The sequence below is a fragment of the Mesoplodon bidens genome (genome assembly GCF_964165515.1).
Source record: "Mesoplodon bidens genome assembly, chromosome: 1".
NCBI lineage: Eukaryota > Metazoa > Chordata > Mammalia > Artiodactyla > Ziphiidae > Mesoplodon > Mesoplodon bidens.
This window is the reverse complement of record NC_138176.1, coordinates 166,039,884-166,064,237: the sequence shown is the minus strand read 5'-3', so window position 1 is coordinate 166,064,237 and position 24,354 is coordinate 166,039,884. Positions and strand designations below refer to the sequence as shown.

At 42.5% G+C, this 24,354-nt stretch overlaps 1 protein-coding gene across 1 annotated transcript in view; it reads left to right on the top strand.

The window, feature by feature from the left end:
* The window catches only part of LRMDA (leucine rich melanocyte differentiation associated), a 1,114,634-nt gene extending 1,091,578 nt beyond the window's left edge, over positions 1-23,056 (top strand). The window contains exon 7 of the mRNA XM_081237975.1: positions 22,888-23,056. Within this exon, the coding sequence (XP_081094101.1) occupies positions 22,888-22,967 (80 nt within the window). The 3' untranslated portion in view covers positions 22,968-23,056. The remainder of the gene's footprint in view (positions 1-22,887) is intronic.
* The last annotated feature ends 1,298 nt before the right edge of the window (positions 23,057-24,354 follow it).

Genomic DNA, 24,354 nt, shown 5'->3' with positions numbered 1-24,354 from the left:
ACAGAGTGATGGGACTGGAGTGGGAGGGACTGATAATGTTTCACTCTCAGGTATTTTGTTTTGAACAACAGAGTGCTATTTGTGGAAAACACACATTGGCCTGAAAGGGTCTCAATCAGTGCTAGCTTGAGATGCTTAAATAGGTCACCTAACGGAATCAGGAGAGGCGCAGGCAAAGAAAGTTAGCACAGATTTGAAAATTATTCCTGTGGTCATTACTGTATAATTACAGATATCATATGCTGAGATAAACAAGCCTTTTCCTCCAAAATGATTACTGTGAACATTTTCAAACCTACAGAAAAGTCAAAAGACTAGTACGTTGAACATATATATATATATTCTTTACCTAAACTTATTGTTAATATTTCACCACATGTTTCTCTATATGTATATCTATGAGTCTGCGAGTGTATAGAGACATTTATGTAAATCACAGACATCATCATACTTCATCCCTAAGTACTTCAGCATGCATCTCCTAAAATAAGAACCTTTTCTTTAAAAATAACAAGAATGCTACGGAAATTAACACGAATTCAAAACCATTACCTAGGGTTTCCCTGGTGGCGCAGCGGTTGAGAGTCCGCCTGCCGATGCAGGGGACACGGGTTCGTGCCCTGGTCCGGGAAGATCCCACATGCCGCAGAGCGGCTGGGCCCGTGAGCCATGGCCGCTGAGCCTGTGCGTCCAGAGCCTGTGCTCCGCAACGGGAGAGGTCACAACAGTGAGAGGCCCACGTATCACAAAAAAACAAAAACAAACAAACAAAAAAACATTACCTAATACAGTCCATGGTTAAATTTCCTCAGTGTTTCCAATGGTGTCTCTAATAACTCCTTCTGTGTTAATCTAATATCCAATCCAAGTTTGCGTTTGATTATTAAGTTTTTTTTTAAAAATATAGTGCAGTGCTTCTTGCAGCAGTCCCCAGCCTTTTTGGCACCAGGGACCAGTTTCATGGAAGACAGTTTCTCCACAGATGGGGCAGGGTTGGGGGTGGGGTGGGGTATGGTTCGGGCAGTGATGCGAGCAATAGGGAGCAGCAGATGAAGCTTCGCTCTCTCGCCCGCTGCTCACCTCCTGCTGTGTGGCCCAATTCCTAACAGGCCACAGACCTGTACTGGTCCGCAGCCCTGGGGTTGGGGACCCCTGCTCAAGGGTAAACTCCCAGATCAGCAGCGTCAAGTTCAGGAAACTTGTCAGAAATGAAAATACTGGGGCCCCATCCAGACTAGATGAGATATTAGAAACTCTGGGGGCAGCCCCAGCAATCTGTGTTGCAGCAAGCACTCCAGCTGGTTCTGAGGAAGGTGATTCTGAAACTGAAGAATCAATGATCTAGAACATACCTCCCACACTTCCTGGTTTTCATGACATTTAGTTTTTTTGTTTTGTTTTGTTTTTGCGGTACGCGGGCCTCTCACTGTTGTGGCCTCTCCCGTTGCGGAGCACAGGCTCCGGACGCGCAGGCTCAGCGGCCATGGCTCACGAGCCCAGCCGCTCCGCGGCATGTGGGATCTTCCTGGACCAGGGCACGAACCCATGTCCTCTGCATTGGCAGGTGGACTCTCAATCACTGCGCCACCAGGGAAGCCCCGACATTTAGTTTTTTAAAAAGCCTTGGTCAGTTTCATTGTAGAATGTCCTGCATTCCAGATTTTTCTGATTGCACCCCCATAATTTGGTTCGGGTTTAACATTTTGGCAAGTATAGGTGATGTTGGAAATATTTCATCATGTCAAGAGGCACATGATATTAATGATCTCTTTTGTAGTAAGTGCTAAGATTGATCATTAGTTAACATGGTTATCTCTATATCGAGATATGTCATGTAAAGGTGTATGTTCCCCTTTATAATTAATAAGTAACCTAAACAGTGGTGATCTGAGGCTGCGTGAATATTTTCTTCCTCAAAAAAACTTTCACCCAGTAGTTGTAGCATCCACTGATGATACTTGCCTGAATTACTACATTGGAGTATGGTGATTTTTCTAATTTTGTCATTCTTTCTACATTAAATAGCTTATGTTGTTTAAATAAGAGCTTACTCTCGTCTGTTGTACTTGTTTATGTGTTTAAGTATCATTCTGGATTTAAATTCTTTTTAATTCAATGTGGCAAGTTAATTACTGTCATTACTCTCTTTGATATTCAAATAGTGCCAAACTGGGCCAGAGACATCCTCTTCAAGCCACTGACTGTGTTCTTTCCCTGCTTTCTGGAACAAGATGTTCCGGGCTCACTTGTACATTTCCTGCCCACAACCTGAATTAGCCATTTCTTCAAGAAATCCTGATTATTTTTGGTGGAAAATATTTTCTGGAAACCAGTATCCAGGTGCTAGATGTCCTACACAAATGTGTGTACACACATATTTATACACGTATAATTTTTAATTATGATTTCTTATAGATCCCTCCAATTTAAATTCTTAGAGTCACCTTCATCTTCATCTTTTTGTTTTCATCCTCTTCTCTTCCTCCTCCCCCTCCCCTCCCCTCCTCCCCTCCTCCCTCCTCCTCCTCCCCACTCCCCCCCCTCCTCCTCCTCCCCACTACCCCCTCCTCCTCTTCCTCCTTCCACCTTCAAAGCCAGCGGTGTTGTGTCTCTCTGATCATCCTTCCATAGTTACATCTCCCTCTCTGACCACAGTCTTTCAAGTTTCTCCCTTTTAAGGACTCATGTGATTAGATTGCACACACCCAGAAAGAACAGAATATCTGCATCCTGGGTCTGTATCTGTAATCACCTCTGCGAAGTCCCTTTTGCCATGTAAAGTATCATATTCACAGGTTCTGGGGATTAGCATGTGGACATCTTGGGGACCATTATGCTCTCTACTACATCTTCTCTCATTCTTTGTTTGGTTTCCCTTCTCTCACAGTGAAAACTCTTGACTTCCATCCATTTCAATATATTTGCACATTTCCTCTATCCTACAATATATACAAAATAATTTGAGAATTGTAACAACAATACCACCAACAACAATAAGCCTGCTAAGTAAAGCTCAAGACTTCTTTGCAGTTTTTGTTGTTGGTGGTGGTGTTCTCAGGATACATCTCACTCAGGTGTGTAGTTGAAGTACAGTGTTCCAAAATTAATTTCTTTTTCTGTGTCATTATATTATCAATTTTGTACATGGTTAGGTTCATTTTTTTCTGTTTGTATCCAGTTTTAGGATTTGTTTTTTCCGTCCTTTTTTTAAATTTTATTTTTAAATATGCAAAATATATGAATATAAAGAGAGATATATCCAGAGAAGTCCCATCCCAATACGCTCCCCCCTACTTTTACCCATCCACCACATATATCATTTTTAGTGGTCTATGGTTTACGCATTACCCTTTCTGTGTTTCTTTTTGCAAAACACATATGAACATTTTTGTTTATTTTTTAATCTTATTTTACTTCTTTGTTACTCAAAAGTAACTAAGTTTATGCACATTTTTTGCTCCTTACATTTTCACTTAGCCGAATATTCTGCATTTGTATCTATACCTATATCTCTCTAGCAGTATATCTCCATCAAATGTTCATGGAAATCTTGAAAGAGGTAATTATTGTTTTTAAATATACCTTCTGTATTGTTTAACTTGTAACAAATATTATATTTGTGACTTAATATGACTAAAAAGAGAAATACAGAGAAAATGCCCCTTTTTTAATGTCTCTGCTCACTCACCTCATCACATCTTTCTGTTCTTGTTGTTTGCTTAACATTTTGTAGATAACATTATTATGGCAAATTTTATTGGAATTATCTTTATCTGACAAGTTATCTCCCTTTCTGGCCTGTTAGTTGCTCAAATGTAGAAAGAACCTCTCCTTTTCTTCTTTATTTTGGGTTTCATTGATTGTGCCTGGCAGATAGGGCTTTCCCACTTAACCTGTGTTGCCTGAAATTCCATTAGAGATTTATTCAGTTGGTCTATTTTTTAATGTGTCTATTTTTTAAAGTAAAATATTTTATCTGAAGTGATGAAGCTCTATTTCATTGTCAACTATTACCATCCTAATGTGAATTAGTCGATCAGAGAACTAGTTGTTTCTTAGAAAAGGTGTAAAAAAAGATGTGGACAGGCTTCTAAGAGAGGACAGTTATATTTTGATTCTGGAATTAAAGCCCCAAGAAAGGCAAGAGGGTGTATGGGGATCATGAATATTCTAGGAGGGAAGGAGACAAACCAAGGAAACAAAGAGAGGGGGCATGTAAAAAAGGTCTTTTTGCTATGTCAACTATGTGAGCTATGCATAGCATAGAAAACCTGCTTAGATGAAAATAGGCATTATATTCATTGGGACAGAAGTAGCCATTAGAGAGCATTTTCTCCAGATGCTAAGAAACTGCGGCCCAGAAGTTGACATGTTGTGCAGGACAGTTACTACAACCCAGGAACTAGAACCTGACCTTTGGACTCCACCACACTTCCCAGAGTTGATATGCCCTTTCTTATGCTTCTAAAGGGATACTTGAGGAATCAGAGACCCCCACTGCCCTGAGGATGGCCTGAGCCATCTCTCCTCTTTGAGCCCATCGAAGTTGGGCTGCTCATCTTAGGACTGAAATATACTGTATCTCCACCTTTCCTGACCTCCTTCATTCAAGTCAGCTGTGTTTGTGGAGGTGCACTGTTCAGCCTCAGAGCATTGTTTCACTTTAAAATCAATAAAGAAAAGTGAGCCAGTAAGAGGCATAGACTAAGTGCCCTCTGTATGAAGAGGTTTATCCTCTGCCACATTTCTGTTGAAATCCTAAGAAATGTGAAGAGGCTGGAGCAAAATGAAAACAGACTAAAAATTATGTCAGAGACCAAAATGCAGTAAGGTGACTGCACCTTTGACAGGTAATCAAGAATTGGGTGACTTCGAGTTCTGACTTGGCATAATGGTGTCAACATATTCACACCAACACACACACCATGTGCACACACACCATGTGCACACACAATACACTTCTGTAGGAGATACACACACACAAGAAGGACTCACACAACATGTATAACACAATTCACAGCAAGACACACAGGGCACACATACAGCAGTACATATACAAGTACCATGTGCCCACATGTAACTCTCATGCACACGAAACACACACTTCTGCATACACACACGTGAATTGGTTCTTGACTGGTTACTATAAAGATGTAACCCTTCCATCTGCCAATTTATCCACACATTTTTATTTTGATGAAAAAAAAGTAGCAGTAGAGGGGAGAAAATCTCTTCATCAGAAAATTCAGTGGAAAAAAAATTCCCAAGACATTGTCATGTACTTCTGGTTATTTTTGGCGGTTAAGAGAATTATTTGAAAACAAAGAAGCCTTTCACAAAGCCTCTAAAATACAAAAGATTTAATAACATTTACATCTGTGTATCAGCCATGTCTGTAATGCGAGTCATGAATAACACATAAACCAGAGCACGGAAAGAACAGAAGTGCTCACACATCATTTAAAATCTGACCCACCCCATCGTCAGTGGAATCAAATACACAGCAGGAGCAGTTCCAGTTGACACACACACAATATAGTCATTGAAAATGAAAACATATTAATTATGTTCCTTAAGGTTAGGAGAGAAATGGCAGGATCCACTAACCTGTTCAACTTCTCTGTTGAAATTCTGTACCAAAAAGTACATCATGAATTGCTTCCTTACTTTTTAAGAAATTACAGAATAAGCATTTGTGTTTATTTGTCTTGTTTTATTGTTCATTTGAAATCTGCACTTGGGGCTCTGTCCTGCCTCCTTGCTGAGCTGAAAATGGGGGGAAGTTGGCTTAAGATCCTTGTTACAAGTGAGTAACTTGCAAAAAAGGAATTCGTTGTTGAGCAATGGTATTTTAAAACAACAATACCTGCATAACTCCAGGTGGTATATGTGGAAACCCACGCTGCTAGGGGAATAGCTGTCAGTTACCAAAACCTAGAGCTCGTGTAGCAACATGTTTGAAACACAGGGAAATCCTCTCTTATCCTGATTCACTAAGGCTCTGAGGCCCAAATTTGGAATTGTAGCTTTCTAGATCAGTTCACCTGGCTCACGTGAATTTCCAGGCATCTCCTACGCTTTTCTGTAAGCTGCAAGATCCTCTAACTCTGCCAGAGGGAAGCCTCTGGTGCCATGATGGAGAAGGACTAGTGGAGAGACATGATTTTTGTTGGTTGTTCACATTTGGGATTTGTTTATACTTATTCTGTGAGTGTTGTCATCTTTTACTTCCAGGAGGCAAGAGAATATTCAAATGATGTTAATCTTGAATCGGCACTTTTGTTTGCTGGCTTTTTTTTTTAATTGAAATATAGTTGATTTACAGTGTTATGTTAATTACTGCTATACAGCAAAGTGATTCAGTTATATATATATATATATATATATATATATATATATATATATATATATATATATATATATACATACATATACACACACATATGTACACACACACATTCTTTTTTATATATTCTTTTCCATTATGGTTTATCATAGACTATTGAATATAGTTCCCCGTGCTGTACAGTAGGACCTTGTTGTTTATCTGTTCTATTATATATTGTTTGCTGGCTTTTGCTTTGATGTTTGTTTAACGAAGCTTTCCTCCTCTGGTTGTTTCCCCTTCTATCTCTAGGCCACCTTCTGTTGGTGCCAGACCATCTCACGTGGGTCCTGAACAGCTTAAAATGAGCTCTGTAAATGTCAGGGAACCCCTTCCTCTTCTACTTTGTATCTCATTTCAGTGTGAAATTTCAAGCATCTCACAGTCGTCACTGCAGCAAAAGGTTAATAGTCATCTCTCTTTTATGTACTATAAATGCTCACTTCCTAAGGCCAGTGTTTCAGGGCAAGTTGAGTGTAATTGCTAAATAATATAGTCATTCTCATTTTAAAGGAGTAATACTTCCGTTGTTCCCGATGCTTCTCCCTGGGTGTGTGTACGTGTGTGTGTATAGGCAAGCATGGGTGAGACCTCCTCTGGGGGGAAGAAGCCACAGCCATCCCATAGGAGTTTGCACATTTAAGCATTTGGATTTTAAATGTTGTGCCACATCCTGAGCCTCTTAGGTGCTGCAGATTATGTGTAATAGATGACCTGCATTTACAGAGATGTGTGCTATACAGATGTAAATGTTATTATAGCTTTTATATTTTATGCTCTTGTTGAAAGATCATTTTGTCTTTGAATAATATGGCCGTTCAGTTTTTTGGAGGGGAGGGGGTTATCTTTAAAAGAGGATATGAAATGGATATTGCACATCATATATTTCTTAAAAGTAATTTGGAATTTTAGGGTCTGGGATTGGGGCTGACTGATACACTGCCACAATGAGATATAACCCCTGGAAAATAACAGCACCAGCACATGCCTGCATCTGTCCAATCTCATAATTCACTTTCACATTGGATTATGGATGTCTGCGTTCAGTGAGTCTATCTTCCCTTTAGGTATTATTTCAGCCCTTTGAGATAATAAGGAAAGTTTAATTGCGTTGTTAATTGATTTTTTGCACAACATTATTACCTTGATTGATTGCAGAGTTGATGAAAATGTTAGACACAGGCAGCATGGAGTATCAACCCAGGAAGGAGCGGGAGCCTTGTGGAGAATAGATAACCTTGATGTTAAGAGCTATATCCTTCAGATATGTCTTCCCTTGACATATTGATGGCCCTTGAAAAGGGAAAAGCTGATTGTATGCAGAATGCAATCATTAAACCCACTTCAGCTCGCTGTTGATTAATTTGTTTTTTCCTGAAGGATCTAGTTATAGGGAAGGCCTCTCTTGTACCAACAGAAACCATTTTCTAGGCTCCAGCCTGTACTTAACCCTCTGGGTGCCGAGGAATAATGAGTCTGGCGTGGCTAAGACAGGAAGATGGTCTCAGGGCTTTTAGAAGGAGGACTTGACTCTCACAGACACCCTCACCCTCAGCAACACGTTCTTTCCCCCACCATAGTGCTTATTTTCCCCCAAATACCAATTCTTTCAAAATTCCAAGGCCAGGCAGCCTTTTATTGAGACCTGGAGTAGGACGAAATGGAAACTTCGGATGCCCAGGAAGGTTTATTAACCAGGCTTCCAGTGGTTTCTGGAGAAAACACGGCACTCAGGAGTTTTGTTGTACATTAGGTAAAACCTTGCATAAACTTGCTCCCATGATTGGTGGATTTGGTTCTTATCGGTGTGTGTGTGTGTGTAGGGGGGATTTGTATGTACAAGGATAAGAAGGGATTTCTGGAAACCGTTCATTATATTTTCAGTTACTCTTCTCCCCAGCCCTATGTAACTCTTACCAAGAAACATTTATTGAAAGTTGTCATGGTAACTACAATCCAGAGCCATCCACATGGTACCAAAAATCAGGTTGCTCGATCAGCTGCATGACTGATTGATCCATTGGACTCCTTCCCTCTTTCCCTCTCCCAAGCCCACACCACTTCATCCATAGCTGCCTAATCCTGGACAGAGACTGAGAGGGCAGGCCTTAAGGGGAAAGGAAGTTGGCTTGGCCATCTGCAAAAGGATGGAAGCTCATATATGTGCAGTGACTCTAGACAGCCCCTATCTTCTAGGGAGGAGGGTGGAGTCCCCCTTCCCCTCTCCCCACCCCCACTTCTACACTTCTAACTCGTGGAGCATTCTGACTTCTTTTGCCCTCTTCTTCCCTGTGTGGCTGTCCCCAATACTCATTTAAACCAAATTTTAATTGTATAACATTGTTGGAGGCCTACCAAGAATTACATCATCTTCCTGGGGTCCTGAGCCCCACAGGAGGGGTCACGTGGGCTTCGGGGCAGAAGAGAGACAGCTCACGAATCTCCTAGAGCCACGCTGTAGCCTGCAGATGGAATTCACACTATAGTCCAAAGCACAGTTACTCCTCCGTCGGCCACCCCCACCTCCATTCGGAGTCTTTCTTTTGCTGAACTAATGACGGGCGCTCGGGGAGTCTAATATCCGCGGAGTCTGGGCCCTCAATTACCGTAATGGCTTATAATGAGATTTTGGCCAAGTAGCAGGTAGCAGGTTATTACTTCCTGCTCAGCATGGGCAATGTCTACGATGTTAATTTGTGTGGCCGAATGTGGCTCAGAGCTGGGCATCAAACTGTCAGAGCCAGATGTATTCTATTAGGTGGGAGGCTCACATTGGCCCACGGGCAATTTTTTTTTCAATATGGAGGCATGTTAACTCACCACAGGGTGAATCCTGACAAACTCAAGCCAGCCAAATAAAAGGGGTAATATTCCAAGCCATCAAAGTAGTATGTTCCAGAGACAGATAACACCTGGTACCACCCACTGTCAGCAATGTCTCTCTGACCCAGGCCATTCCATCGATAGGCAAAAAGTATACCCCACTTAATATTGCTGGAGAGACTCTGGTGCCTTCATTAAGTTTTAATGAGCCTGACCCTAATGAAGACCCTTATAATATGGTCTTCTATTGTTTACATTGTCTTTATTTTGGCAAGAAAAAAAATGTACAAGAGGTTCATATTGCTCGTATAAACTGCTTTCTGCTATTAATTCTTACTTAACCTATAGTTTCTTTCTTTGGCGTTAGCATATATATATATGTGCATTTTGTCCAAAGCAGGTTAGAGGTTGGGGAGTTGAAGATCAGGAAGTAATGAAAAATATTTTGGCATTTTGCAGTGAGAATTGCTAGTGCCCAAGAATTATGCTGTGCTCCCTGCAATGACATACTTTTAGTTATTTTTTTGTAATGCAGATTTCTTTCTGTTAGATCATATATCAGCAGATTCTCTTCGTTTTCCTTTTGGAGAAAGCAATTTAAAGCATCCTGGAATTAGGAAAGATTATAGTAATATCAGTACAGGAAAAGTTTGTTTGGAGTCTAATGAAGGGCAGATGGAGGCTGGACTAATGGGCCTAAGAAGGAAGGTCTTGTCCTCAGTTCTTGCAGAGTTTGAATTATGACAAACCCAGTTGTTACTGGGTCTGCTTAATTTTATTTGAGAGGTTCTTTTTTGCAGCTTGAAGAATGAAAAAAAGCAAAAAAGCAACTTGTCTTTATTTTCAATGACTCTCTTGAGAAATTTTAGCCTGAAGAACCAGACAGAACTGTGGATGTTTTCTCCCCTTTTGATGTGAGCTTTCTAATAGGAACAGACCTGAAACCCAAAAGCAAATTTCTGCTTGAGAGCAAAGCCAAAATTCCCATTCAAACTCTGCAGGAGGACCCCCGCTGCTCACATTTGTTCATATAAGATTCTGTCATTTTAGAGGGAGGCTAAAGACTTTCTGGGAAATTTTTTCTGCAAGTTTTTTTTCTTAGACTTCATAAATTATGGTTTGTAGGTTCAGTTCCAATCTACTTATCCAAAAAACTCTTTTCTTCTTTTCTTCTGTTAATGCAATCTGTACATCACTTAAATTTAAACTTTCATGTTTTTTGTTTTATATTAAAGAGCTGGAACAATCTATTATTATTATTTTAGGTATGGTTTGTTTTCAGGCTGCTGTTAGGAAGACAGTAAAACCTCCATTTACTAAAATTCGATACACTAGGAATCTCAGTCAACCGGATTTTTATCTCTGAATTTGAGTGGTGTTAATTCTACAAGAAGAAAAACTGATGTCAAGAGTTTTACTTTTTAAAAAGGGAAAAGGGGGCCCTTTTAGGTTGTCCTAGAACATTGTTTCTTAAAGTGTGGCCCCCTAATCTGCAGCATCACTACCACCTGGGAACCAGCAAAAATGTAAATTCTTGGCCCCAACTCAGACCCCCTCAACCAGAGACTTTGGGGTGGGGCTCAGCAATCTCTGTTTTAACAAGCCTTCCAGATGACCCTGGTGCAGGGGAAAGTTGGAAAATCTCTGTCGTGGGGACAAGCCATGCAATTCCTCCACCTGTCAATGTCCAGGAATGTGTAGCAAACTCTGGGGCTCAGAAGAAGTGTTCGGAGATCCTTTCATCTCTTCTACAATAACAAGCAATCTATTGAGTATCCCATGAAGCATGGGTGAAAAGCCATCATTTTTGCCCTTGGGGAGCTCCTATAAAAAAGTGGTCTTAAGACCTTGAGAAATGTTCAGTGAGCAGTCTTCCCAACCTAGTGAAACCTCTGAACTGTATCATCCTCACTGTAAATCCTCAAAGAAATCCTCACGGAGTGGCATTGACACATATACACTACCAAATGTAAAATAGATAGCTAGGGGCTTCCCTGGTGGCGCAGTGGTTGAGAGTCCGCCTGCCGATGCAGGGGACACGGGTTCATGTCCCGGTCCGGGAAGATCCCACATGCTGTGGAGCGGCTGGGCCCGTGAGCCATGGCCGCTGAGCCTGCGCATCCGGAGCCTGTGCTCCGCAATGGGAGAGGCCACAGCAGTGAGAGGCCCGCGTACCGGGGGGAAAAAAAAGATAGCTAGGGGGAAGCAGCCGCATAGCACAGGGAGATCAGCTCGGTGCTTTGTGACCACCTAGAGGGGTGGGATAGGGAGGGTGGGAGGGAGAGGCAAGAGGGAGGGGATATGGGGATATATGTATATGTATAGCTGATTCACTTTGTTATACAGCAGAAACTAACACACCACTGTAAAGCAACTCCAATAAAGATGTTAAAAAAAAAAAAAAGAAATCCTCATGGGTGGTCACCATGAGATATCTAGTAAGACAGTAAAATTGAATTTGGTTTTGTATAGTGTTTCATGTGTGAGAGAAAACTCAGGAAAAGTTTCTACTGAACCATGAATTAATGAAATAATTTAATTAATTAACTGGAACCCAACATTTCCCTACTGGCTAGTCAATCTCATGGCGGTTACACTAGGAAAGTCTACAGGAAGAAAGTGTGAGAGCCATTTTATATTTGCTTTACTGACCACTTGAGTGGGTTCTCGGCTGACACGGAGAGTCACACCTGGGCTCCACTTTCCTCTAGTCCAGTAGATCCAATTTTTGTTTACTCCCTTCTCTGATGGAGTCCACTCATTTATTTGAATTCTACAAATTCTCATTTAAAATGCCATTCCCTAGAATGTCATACCTATATTTCTGTTTCAAAAATAACATGTTTGAAATCCCTGGAAACCCATGAATACCTTTTTCTCCTGAAGGGAGGTGGTCATTTGTTGTTCTAGGCGTGAAAATAATCACTAGCCCATGGGCCAGAGACCAGTGATAGGGACAACATGATGATCAAAACAGAAGCTGGAGTTATGATTTTATTTTTATTTGAGTAGTTTCTACCTCTCTTTTCTTTCTTTTTTTCCTAATTTTTTATTGGAGTATAGTTGATTTACAATGCTGTGTTAGTTTTATTTGTACAACAAAGTGAATCAGTTATACACCTACATATATCTATTCTTTTTCAGATTCTTTTCCCATATGGGTTATTACAGAACATTGAGTAGAGTTCCCTGTACTATTCAGTAGGTCCTTGTTAGTTATATATTTTATATAGAGTGGTGTGTATGTGGTAATCCCAAGCCCCTAATTTATCTACCTCTCTTTTCTGATTAACCTGGGCATATACTCAGAGAGGGACGACAACAGCTGTGGGTAGGAGGCAGCCAGGATTTGCTTGGGTAGAGTACATACGCTTTTTGTATGTTTTATTGATCCAGGTTTTATTTAATTCTTATGTTTTTCACTTTTTTCACTATCAAATGAGGATTAGTAACTCCATGCCCTTGAGTGGCATATTTCCTTTTGGACTTGCCTGATAAAAATCTTTTTCTAAGAAACGTGGGAAGCTATATCTGTTTATATTTGCGTGCTTCTTTACATTTATGCAGGTGATATGCAAATTTCCCCAACTCCTGAGCCTAGAAGATTAATTAGAGCAATTGATAGTAAAGAAAATTAGTCCCTGAAATTGAGATCGGAGGCATCCAAAAAGCGGGGGGGTGGGGGGAGTCCGGGGGGGTCTGGGAGCCCCATTCTCAGAAAGCCTTCAGCACAGATTGAGCAATCATGACATATTGATCATTGCAGAACCTATAACTGGTGACCGAAAGCACAGTGTGACTTTAATGGCCCTCTCTGAATCGTTGCCATCGTTTATTTATTTTTTTAAAGCAGCTGTTTTTCCTAAATTCATGCTGCCCTCTAGTGGCCATGCTCCCAACCTCACTTGAAAGGTGGCAAAGATGAATGTGGAGATAATGGTAGGAATGGCAGAGGTGGTGAAAGGCAGAAATTGTTTTCTTTTTTCTCTCCTGTCTGAAAAATTTCTGAGTTCCTTGGTCAAAAACTAAGAAATAAAAATGAAGCTGTACCACTTGACCACTGTCCGTTCTGACTGACAGCCTGGTTTGTGGGACATCCATCTTTGAGCAGCACTGAGGGAACTTCATGAATCTGAACTCATTTGCGTCCCATCTTGGTGTGCACTTTGGAATCCAGCCCATCTCAGATCCATTAAACCCCACTTAGAATAGGGAGGTGGGAGAGGGGAACACACTCACGCCACATGGCTTTGAAGATTCGTTTCCCCCGTTGGAAAAGTAGGTAGGAGTCAGCGTAAGTCAGGTTGTGGATTTTGACATTCTCCTGTCCTAAGGGCAATGTCCTATAATTAAGAGGGATTTGAACTAGAAAGGTAGCATTGCTGGGACTCCCCTCATGGTCCAGTGGTTAGGACTCCATGCTTCCACTGCAGGGGGCACCGTTCGATCCCTGGCTGGGGAACTAAGATCCCACAGGTAAGTAAGAAAGATAACATTGTAGTTGTTTACTGTCTGGTCAGGTACTGTGACTTTGGGGAAGCCACTTAGAACCTCTTCTTCTCTTTAACGAAAATAAAGATCTTTAAATTCTGTCCCAGGGAGAGTTCTTCAATACATTTAAAGAAATACTTTCAAAGATAATTTTCCTATTCTGTGTTCAAGCTTACTAGGAAGTACAGCAAAATAATAAAGTGTCATAGGAGTGTAAAAGTAAATCATTGTTTAAGAAGTCAGAGTGAAAACTGTTTCTGGCTTCATTCTTAACTGGCACAAAAAAATGTAACCTGAGAATAAAACCCAAAATCTGGATTGCTAAGAAGATTTAGTTGTGGTGGGTTGTTGGTTGTTTTTCCTGTTTTCGTTTTGGTTTGGTTTGGTTTTGTGGACGAGGGATGTTGTTGGAACATGGGAATATTTACTGTGGTGTTTTACCACTGATATTTACATGTTCCTTCTTTTTTTTTTTTTTTTTTCTTTTTGCGGTATGAGGGCCTCTCACTCTTGTGGCCTCTCCCGTTGCGGAGCACAGGCTCCGGATGCGCAGGCCCAGCGGCCATGGCTCATGGGCCCAGCCGCTCCGCGGCATATGGGATCCTCCCAGACCGGGGCACGAACCCGTATCCCCTGCATCGGCAGGCGGACTCTCAACCACTGCGCCACCAGGGAGGCCCTACATGTTCCTTCTTGATTGAAATATAGCATGTGTTGAGGTAAGAGCCAATCATATTACTGATGTTCAAAACCAGGAGTAAGGGAGCCCACCCTCAGATCTGGAATTCTTTCCCATCCGTCTGGCCTACCCAAACGACCCCCAGTACAACATAATTTAAAAAGCATTGACGGGCTTCCCTGTTGGCGCAGTGGTTGAGAGTCCGCCTGCCGATGCGGGGGACGCGGGTTCATGCCCCGGTCCGGGAAGATCCCACATGCCGCGGAGCGGCTGGGCCCGTGAGCCATGGCCACTGGGCCTGCGTGTCCAGAGCCTGTGCTCCGCAGCGGAAGAGGCCACAACAGTGAGAGGCCCGGGTACTGCAAAAAAAAAAAAAAAAAAAGCATTGACATCTGAGGAAAAGCATGTTGACTCTGTTTCCTTTCCAGGATTCACATCATGGAAACATCCGCTGCCAGGTAACTTTTAAATCTGTCAGCTTAATATTTCCTCGATGTGGAGAGGACATTGAATGGCCTGGTCAGGTCTGGGTAGAGCCACAGCATCTGCAACTGGAGCACAGAGACCAGGGACTCACACTGGGACAGCAGATCTGGTGACTAGGGATCCGCTCAAACGTGCAGTTATCTCTCGGACTTGCACCCGATTTCACATTTCCCACTAACAGGTTATGTGAGGGAGAAACTGGCCCTGCATTTTTTTTTTTTTTTTAATCCTCTCCTCCCTCCTTCCCCTCTTCTAAAATGGCAAGCCTCATTTCACCTGCCCTGGGAGTCCGGAGTGCATTTTCCACAGGCTCTGGCTTGTCACATGACAACGTGTCTGCCGCTCACGTAATCGTTCCTACGGCCTCCCTGGGCAGGGAGGTTGGCCTCTCGGCCTTGCATTCCTCTCACCTTCAGGAGAGATTTTGCCAGTATACTTTCCCCACTGACTGGTTTCCTTCCCCTGCTTTTTTCTTCCTTACTAACATGTGAGACTTGACAAGGCCCAGCGTTTGTCTAAGGAGGCCATATAATTTGTTCTCTCTCAGTGGAAAGTTTAACCTTAAGTTGAGCCTCACTGGAGGGGGCCGAACATTGGGGCCCCATGTCCTTTTCCCAAAGGGATACGGTGCCTACATTTGTGTCAGCTTTCTTCCAGGATATCCAAACCTTTGCTTAGGTAGCTCCTACTCTGTTTTTTGAATGGTGCTTGGTAAAAAGCATCGTATCATAACCCCACAATTTATTTCCTCTCCTGCATCCAGAATATTTACATTTGTCCTGCATACTCTTTGTGCTAAAAATAAATAGAAACCACCATTTACTTGAATCTATAATAAACTGACAGCAACTAAACCTGCACATCATACAATTTATTATGGATGAAAAAGTGACGGAAGATTTATCTCTTGTCAGTGTATTGAAAACTGCACAAATTCACGGGAAGGAATTAGCCTTTGTAGAAATAATGAAAACAAAATAAAATTGAAGTGAACTGAAACGACACACAATAAAATGTGTTGTCTAAATTTCAGCAGAGGACTCAAGTCTTCCTGTCACAATTTAGATCTGCAAAATTTTACTCAAGGAAATGTAACCTTGTGAAAATAAATGACTTGAAGAGATTTAGAAGGTAGAACCGGTAAAATTTGATATTTGCCAAACGCTGATGGAGGATTTTCACCCTAATGTAAAAAATCACATGGAAAAGAATTGATCCCATTGGAAATAAATTCAATAAAAGAGAAATGAAATGTTCAAAATAGAATATGGTTCAACTTTGAATTTAAAAATTAAGGAATTTGGGCTTCCCTGGTGGCGCACTGGTTGGGAGTCCGCCTGCCGGTGCGGGGGGCACGGCTTCGTGCCCCGGTCTGGGGGGATCCCGCGTGCTGCGGAGCGGCTGGGCCCGTGAGCCGTGGCCGCTGAGCCTGCGCGCTGGAGCCTGTGCTCCGTGGCGGGAGAGGCCACGGCAGTGAGAGGCCCGCGTACCGCAAAAAAACAAAAAAATTTAAAAATTTAAAAAATAAAACTTAAGGAATTAAATTTGTGAAATGTAGTAGTAACTTTTGCTACAGAAAGTAGTAACTAATTTCTAATTAATTCTGAATAAATAATGCTTTCTGAAAGAAAAAGTACCAGGCTGGTTTATGTGTTATATTCATAAGCCTGAAGCCAAAGCATCCCGGGGGTCAAAATGGAAGAATTCAAATGTCCACCATTGCAAAATATCAGGGTCAGCAGAGCAGGGTGAGAATACCCCACCTGGGGTTGTTTTGTGTAATAAAGGAAAAGAGCTCAAAAGAGTGAGCTCATTTGAGAGACTAGGCAACCTCCCTTGAGCAGTGTTGTTTGATGTGGTCACTGCAGTACTTAGCAAGGACGGTGTGCCCACTAGTCCACGAAGAAGACAGCAGGTGCCCTTATAGACGTTTTGGGGTTTAGCAAGCATTGCATGACCGTGGCACCGCATTCCAAGCTACACTGCAGATTATAAGCTGAGACGCTTGCCTGAAATCATGCTCAGCTGGTTTGGGAGGAAGTCCCACTTTCTTTGTCTTCTCTACCCTTCCATGGGTCAGCCGGAGAGCCTTTCCCTGTTTCATTTCCAACCTAAGGCTTCCCAGATGTGTCTGCAGATGACAGGAAAATATGCCCCTCCCCACCCCCGTGGAGGATGGACTTTGTCCTTCCCCCAAAACTGCTCCTAAGCAGCCTCTTACCTTAAGACCATTTTAAAACCTCTCTTCATTTTGCCTCAGTGTTTAAGTAGCTTACGCTGAAGGAGGATGTTGTCCTAGGAGCCTGTAACTCTGCAGGCTCTGCTAAATCCCGTGCGATGTCCACAGCAGAGCTGATAGGCCATCACACAGGCTGACCTCAGGGTATTGCTCCAGCCACTTCTCAAGATCATAAAACATGGGTGTTTATTCCTTCCCAGTTCCCAGTTTACTCAGGACCCGCACATAACAAAGTCTGAGGAATGTGCTTTCTGGGGAACGTCCTTTCTCCTGTATGATGTTTACAGCTCTTAAGCCTGGATGATAGCATTCAGTCCACTGCTCTCTTTCCCACCAGACATCGTGATTGCTTTGTTTTTGTGGGAGGAAAGTGTTGAGCATAAAAACAACACCAGTGCTGAGGAACTGAGGCTGTTGCCTTCTGTTACTTTGCCCTCTTCTTTAGTAAGACAAGCATTTAAGCGGTGTATAGTTTCTAAAAATTTCAAATGCCTGTCGCCTTAACAGAGGTTAAAATATGAGTATTTAACAATTGAAATTCCTTACTTTGTGGATTCTGTTTAAATTGTGGTATTTAATGGTATTAATTAATGTATCTATTCACATATTTATTGAACACCTCCTTGGTACTAAGCACTGTTTCAACCACCTGGTATTAGAAATTGGGGAGGAGGGATTATTGTAGAGGTGACATGTTAATGGTATGTATGGTGTCACATGGAACCTTCCACAATAGACAGGAAGGCTCTCTGAATACTCTTTCTGTCTCTGGGCCCACCCACTTCTTCACAGCACTGTCTCACTCTTCAGAGGCCAGTTTCTTGCTTTCCTCATACAGATTGGAGAACAGGAGTTCCATGAGGAGCCCCCTGCCCCTTGCCTGTTTTGTAGCACTAGTTGGAAGGTGCTAGTGATGACAAACAGATTAGCCATTGCACAGTTACACTTACAAACCTTTGTGATAATAGCATTGAAAACAACAATTACCGAAACTAACATTAATAGTGATAATAAAATCGATATTTTACTTTTTCTGTTTTACAAATATGAATTTATTGGTCCAACCCATACTCCATCACTAGATGAGTTTTCGCATTTGTATGAGTAAAGATGATTATTCTTTCACAGCTAAAATATGAATGGTAGACCACTTACTCTGATATTTAGTCTTTAGTTCTGTTGAATATGGAGTTAGAAGACTAGAGCTTATGTCAAAGCTAGGGAGATATAGGCTAATTAGTGGTAAGCCCTTCCCAGCTCTGGGTATGAAATACAGGTTGCAGGAAAGTTAGTGGAAATTCTTTCCTTGGGGATTTTGAGGTCCAGCAGAGCTCCCCTTCTATATCTAATGGGAAAATGGACTGGATGGGTTTCAAGAGCTGCCTTGGTCCAAATCAAATTTTGATTAACTGACCACTGGGTCTGCCTCCTACATCAGGCAATATGGTACCTGGCATCCTTATCTTCATAAGGGAAACATTCAGAAATGCTAAATCATCTATTTCAGAACTAAGGTGGAAATCTGGGATACCTGGCCCCTTGCCCTCATTTTACAAATGGGGAAACCAGCCCAGTGAGGGAAAGGTATGTGCACATGGTCACTTAACTGTTAGTGGTAGAGCTGGATTTAAATACAGGTCTTTCTCCACCTCCCCTTACTAAATAGATGGTAGGGCGAGGCCATCCAGAAGGTCAGGGAGTCCTGAGGTGTTTGCTGGACTCTGCGTGGCTGTGCAAAGACGTCCTTCCCAGGACACTCAGGGTTTTTCTTAATACCATCCCTGCCACCATCACAGTGGTGCATCCAAGAAAAGAGGCTGATTCCCACCCCCGCAGGCAGCCCCAAGGTCATAACTTAACCTGCATAAGTAGAACAGTCATTCCAGTGAGGGGAAACATCTAAAAGAAAAAGGACCTCTTTAAAACAGATTCTTCCCAGTACATTTTTCTCCATAACTATAGTTTTAAGAACTTACGGCAATGGCAGAGCCGGCTATTTAAAAAAAATTAGGGGCCTCATTTGGCAGGAGAGGATTCCCGAGGGGACAGGGCACTGTCGTTTTTCCAGGGCCCCCCAAAAGAAACCCCCCACAGACAGCTACATGTCAGCCTGATGCATGGCAAGCCTGCTTCGTTTATTATGGGCAATGCCAGATATTTTAATTAAAAACACTACATACGCCATTAAATGTGTTGTTCCCCTTCTAGTCCCAAGACGTGTAGAGTTCAGGGAGACACAAACAAGGGAATGCATTGCAGATGTACACAGAAACCACCGCCTACCGAGTCACCACCCGCGGGTTCCCGAATTCCAGCCTTGGAGCACCTCCCCGTCAAAATGTTCTTTGTAAGCAAACTGTTTCCTCTGTAAATTTTCTCAGTTTATGGCAGTTGCCGTATTGGAAGGAGGAAGGCCAGGGGGAGAGCAGAAGAGAGAAACCCACAGTCACCACGTGCCTTCATTTATGAGCAGCTCCTATGAGTTTACAAATAACCTTCATGATAAGTGAAGTCTTATGGCCACACATGGGACTGGGCGGGGTTTTTTTCCTCCCTTGTTAATGTTATTTACTTACTTATTTTTTAAATACAAAAGTCCCATTTGGGGGGGTAAGCCCTTCTGAGCTGTGAGCTCAGGTAGGCGTCTCAATGGAGGCAACCACTTGGTTAATTGAAGCAGTCGTAGACGGTTCAAGTTCAAAAATCTCATCCGATTTTAACTGTCACTAGCCGGCCCCCCTGTCTCCTCAGGGGAGCAGCGGCAGCAGCTGGATTTCATTGTCGGCTGCCAGGCTGTCCCCATGCCTCCTGGAGGAGCCCGCAGACTGAGTGCCTTCCCTTTTCCGGATTTTATTCAAGGTGACAGCTCCTCACACGTTGGCGCTCTGATCACCTCAAGTAGCCGGGATATCGGAGGGGGATGAGTGTGGTCCTCCTGCAGAGCCCAAATTTAGATTGACTGAGGTCATCCTCGGGCCTCGTGACCCCAGCGCTCTGACAGAACAGGGCTGCCAGGAACTTGGCCACGGCAGCGAGTTTTGTAATGATGTCTGGGGAGAAACGTTCTGCTGGAGAAGGCGAAGAAGACCCCAAGTGCTAGGGAGTGATGTCAGCTTTCGTTAGCGGGGCAGACAGCGTTAGAATATCCTTGGCATAATATGGCTTTGGTATCTCTGTCAGCATCTCTGTTTTCTGTCACCACACACAATCCTGGGCCTGTCTCGAGCCCTGACACTGTCTTTTCAGATCAGGTTATTGCCAGCCCAGAGACGCGTTCTGCCCCCCACCACACAGCCCCTTTGTTTGAAGTCGGCCCTCTTGTCATTAATGCACTTGATGTCTATTTAAATCTGAGGGTGAGCACGGTATCTGTTTTCCCGTCAAGAGATCATTGACAATGTTAATACCTCATGTCCTTGCCTCGTTTTCCAAGCTCTGACACTTTGCCACAGTCTCCTGCATTCATCAAACAGCCCTCTCTCACCAGGGTGTCTATAAACATTCTTGCTTCCAGGCCCAGAGGAACAGGGCAGGCCTTAAAAAGGATTTTTATCAATGCTGATCAGAAAGCAGGGCTGGGGAGTGTGGCTCAGAGCATGTCACCTTCCTCCACATTATGGCCCATGTTCAGGAATATCCAGCCTGTTTCTAGAAGGGCACTTGCTGTCCAGGTTGTATCTAGACTAGGCAAGGTCTGCAGTTGAGGTTTACCATGGAGAGAGCACAGAGAAAATAATTCAATCCAGAATGTGCTGGAGAGTTTCCTGGAGCAAATACACCCGCTGGTGTGTTGTGTATGTGTGTGTATGTGTGCGTGTATGTGTGTGTGTCTGCCTTTCCTTCTCTTCTGTGTTCTTTATAATATCTGACAGCCCTATCCATTCCTTTTTATAAAAATTCTTGCTGTCCTGGTGCTCTAGAAAGAAATTAACATCCCTCGGCCTCATCCTTCCAGATTCTTGAGGGTTTATTGGAATCAGTTATGTTTAAGGAAGCCCCTTGCAGATTTTCAGTGACTTCTGAGACACTCCCACCCAGGCCTGCAGGGGATGCTGTTCCTGGAATGCAGCCTCAACGGCCATGCCCACAGACCCTTCCTAGCATTGGTGACAATATTAGCACAACTCCAGGTGCTACGTAATTCAGCACAATAAAGGGAACAGCTCAGTGACAACAACCAAAAGAATAATTTAGGCCCCAAGAAGGGTCTCAGGGAGGTTTCATCCAAGCTCAATGTTTCCAGGCTCCAGACTGTTACTGAAAAGCAGAACTTGGGGATTGGGGGCCAAGGAAAAAGCATAGCCAAAGGGGAAGAGTGGTCCACAGTGAACTTGCTCAGGGGACCATGGCAGGAAATGGAGGTGATGAAAACCAGCTCAAGGCCCAGTCTGAGGCCATGGAATGATGTCATCCCCTCCCTATTGCCAGCTTGCAGAGATTCTGAGACCCCAGCAATTCTCCACTTTGTCCCAAGCCAACTGAACCAAGGAGCATCTGCCTTGTCATGAAAAGTTTCTGAGAGTCCATGTTTAAGAATATGGTCTACAGTTCTGTAGTGGAGAAACATCTCCTGTACAATGACCCAAGTATTTACCACGTAGGACTTCTGATTTGAAGAACCTGAATAATTTCAAGTGCTAATTTATCCCAGATGAATAGTAGATGGTAGTTGCTGGTTTCACACTATCATCAAAATAATGGGGGGAAAAACATATATATAGAAAGCTATTTTTACAGACAGATTTGTAGCTCATGAGTTTATGTTTTATGGACACTTCTTTGGGTTGTTTCTTTTTTTTGTTTCGTTATGCACACTTCAGAGACTCACATAGTATTAGTAGTAAGACAATTCCATGAAGCTGAATTTTAAGTTTGTTTTTCTAAAATTAAAAGGGAAAAAACCCAAGGTGGCAAAAAGCAAATTGTAGTTACAAATATTTTCTTGGAAAAACTGATGTTTACTTAATAACGCTGTCAAAATAACTGTGGCAGGCGATTTCTTATAGATATTTAGAATAAATATTGAGTTGATTGAAAGGTTTGACCTTATTCTAGGGGCGTCGTTTATAGTTAAGTCCTCTTATGATCTCCGTGAATGACAGGAAAGCTGTATATGGAGCCATAAAACTATTTAAAATAAAACTGAAGATGAAAATCAAGTGCATTCTAACCTGAGAATACAGTTCAGGATTCCCCTGTAAGAAGAAGGATTCCCCTGTAAGAAGAAGCCATTTAATGTCAGAGGCTCCATTACTTTCCATGTGGCGTTTTGTGAATACCACCATTCTTCCTTAATCATCCATTATGTACTTGATGTCTGCTGGGATTTGGAAGGTTCTCTCTGGAAATTAACAAAATTGGTTCATGATAAAGAATTTGAAAAGAGCCACATTCTGGGAAGATTGTTTTGTATCTTTTGTTTGGGCTGGGCCCATCTTTAAACTCTTAATTTTCCATTTTTAGAAATTCTACCAAGAGAACTTGGAGAGAGAAGAGGGTTTTGCTTTATTTTGAGAAGTAATTGGCCAAACTAGAAAATTCTCTAAAATGTGGAAAAGAAATCATGCAGGAAAATGTTATTCCTAGGAGCCTGTGCTCTGGTGACATTTTATTTGAATGTCAACCCTGAGGACAAGAAAATAGGGTCCTTCCCTTCTGGGGCTTAATCCATTTGCTGCCACCCATGGGATCTGTGATTGTGTTGTATTTCTGCCTTGCAGCACCTGTGTTTTCTTGCTATACTACTTGTGCCACCTGTAATGATGTGTATCTTTTTATTTGCAGGTGTCCTGGGGAAGTGTCACTATGTTTACTATGGGAAAAACTCAGAGGGCAACAGGTTTATCCGCGATGACCAGCTCTGAAGGCAAGTTCTATATGCCTTAGCCAGTGACATAAGAGTAAAAGAAAAAAGGGAAAGCAAAAATAAAGAAAAAGCTAAACGAAAAGACAATGGCCCACATCGCTTTTCTGTGGGAAAGCTATGATTTCAGCTTTTGGTACCTTCTGCTGACTTTGCCAGGCCTGTCAAGATCATCCTTCTGCCTTAGACTGAGTGGTCACATAGAGATTGACATGATTGCCCTTAAGCAGGTCTCATCCACCACAGTGACAGACAGCGGTGGCGAAGCACCAGGGCTGACAGGATGAACACCATGATAGATTGCCTGGCCCCTCCACTGCTCACAGGGGAGCAGAGGTCACACCTGGGGCCTCCCTAAGCATGCTCAGTGGCTTTAGTCAAGTGAGAGAGACTGTGTCTTTAGCTTGCCTATTGAGTAGAGATCCTCCTAATACCACCGTGCTGTGGGTTTATTTTCAGTGAAAGAGTCACAGTTTAAAGGAAGTCTCTACTCCCTTATTTCCCTTAAATCTTAACCTCTTGTATTCTGCATGGTCCCCTCCCACCCCACCCCCATCAGCCTTTAGCATCTTTATCACAGGCAGTGCATTTCAGTTTGCAGTTTTTCAGACAACAGAAGAGGTAAGTTCTTAGACACATTGTATGTTTATGGTGAGCTTTGTGTTCTGACAATTCGTATATTGGAGTAAATTGCTTTCCCTAAATCCCTGACTACAAAAACATGGACTTTATCATATTTTGTTCACTTATAAATCCATTTCTTGCCCTGAATACTAGTTAGTGTCAGGCATCTTTCACAACACCGGGTTCTGGTTGTACCAAAGACTCTTACTTATTTATTTTTAACCACACACCCTCCCAGCTATGTCTATGGCCATATGTGTGTTTGGAGCTGGCTTGCTCCTTTGGGTGCTATTTAAAGGGAGTGAGGCGATAAAAGATAGAGTGATAGGTCAGGAAGTTAAAAAGGAAAGTGAAGACTGCGGAAAACACTCACCAGACCAAACAGTTTTTAATAAAAGGCACAAAACCCTTTGAACTTGGTATATTCCTCAGAATCTCTCAGAAATGAAATCCACAGCTTGTGAGATGGTCTTTGTGCACCTTTGGCTATATTCCAGCCCTAATGTTACAAGGAAAATAAGCGTGATCATACTGGTTGGGTGGCTATAATTCCATTTAATATACCGGTACACCAGTAGAAGATGTTTGAAAGGCTTGTTGCTCTTGACACAATAGCATTTATTTTTGCTTTTATTTGGACCAGGTGTTCATTGTCCTGGGTCCCCCAGTATTCGGTTAGTTTGAGGACAGCAAAACATGAAAGAGAATCCTTCCCAGTTATAGATACCAAATGACTAGAGAGCTGCTATGGTAAAAGTCTTTAA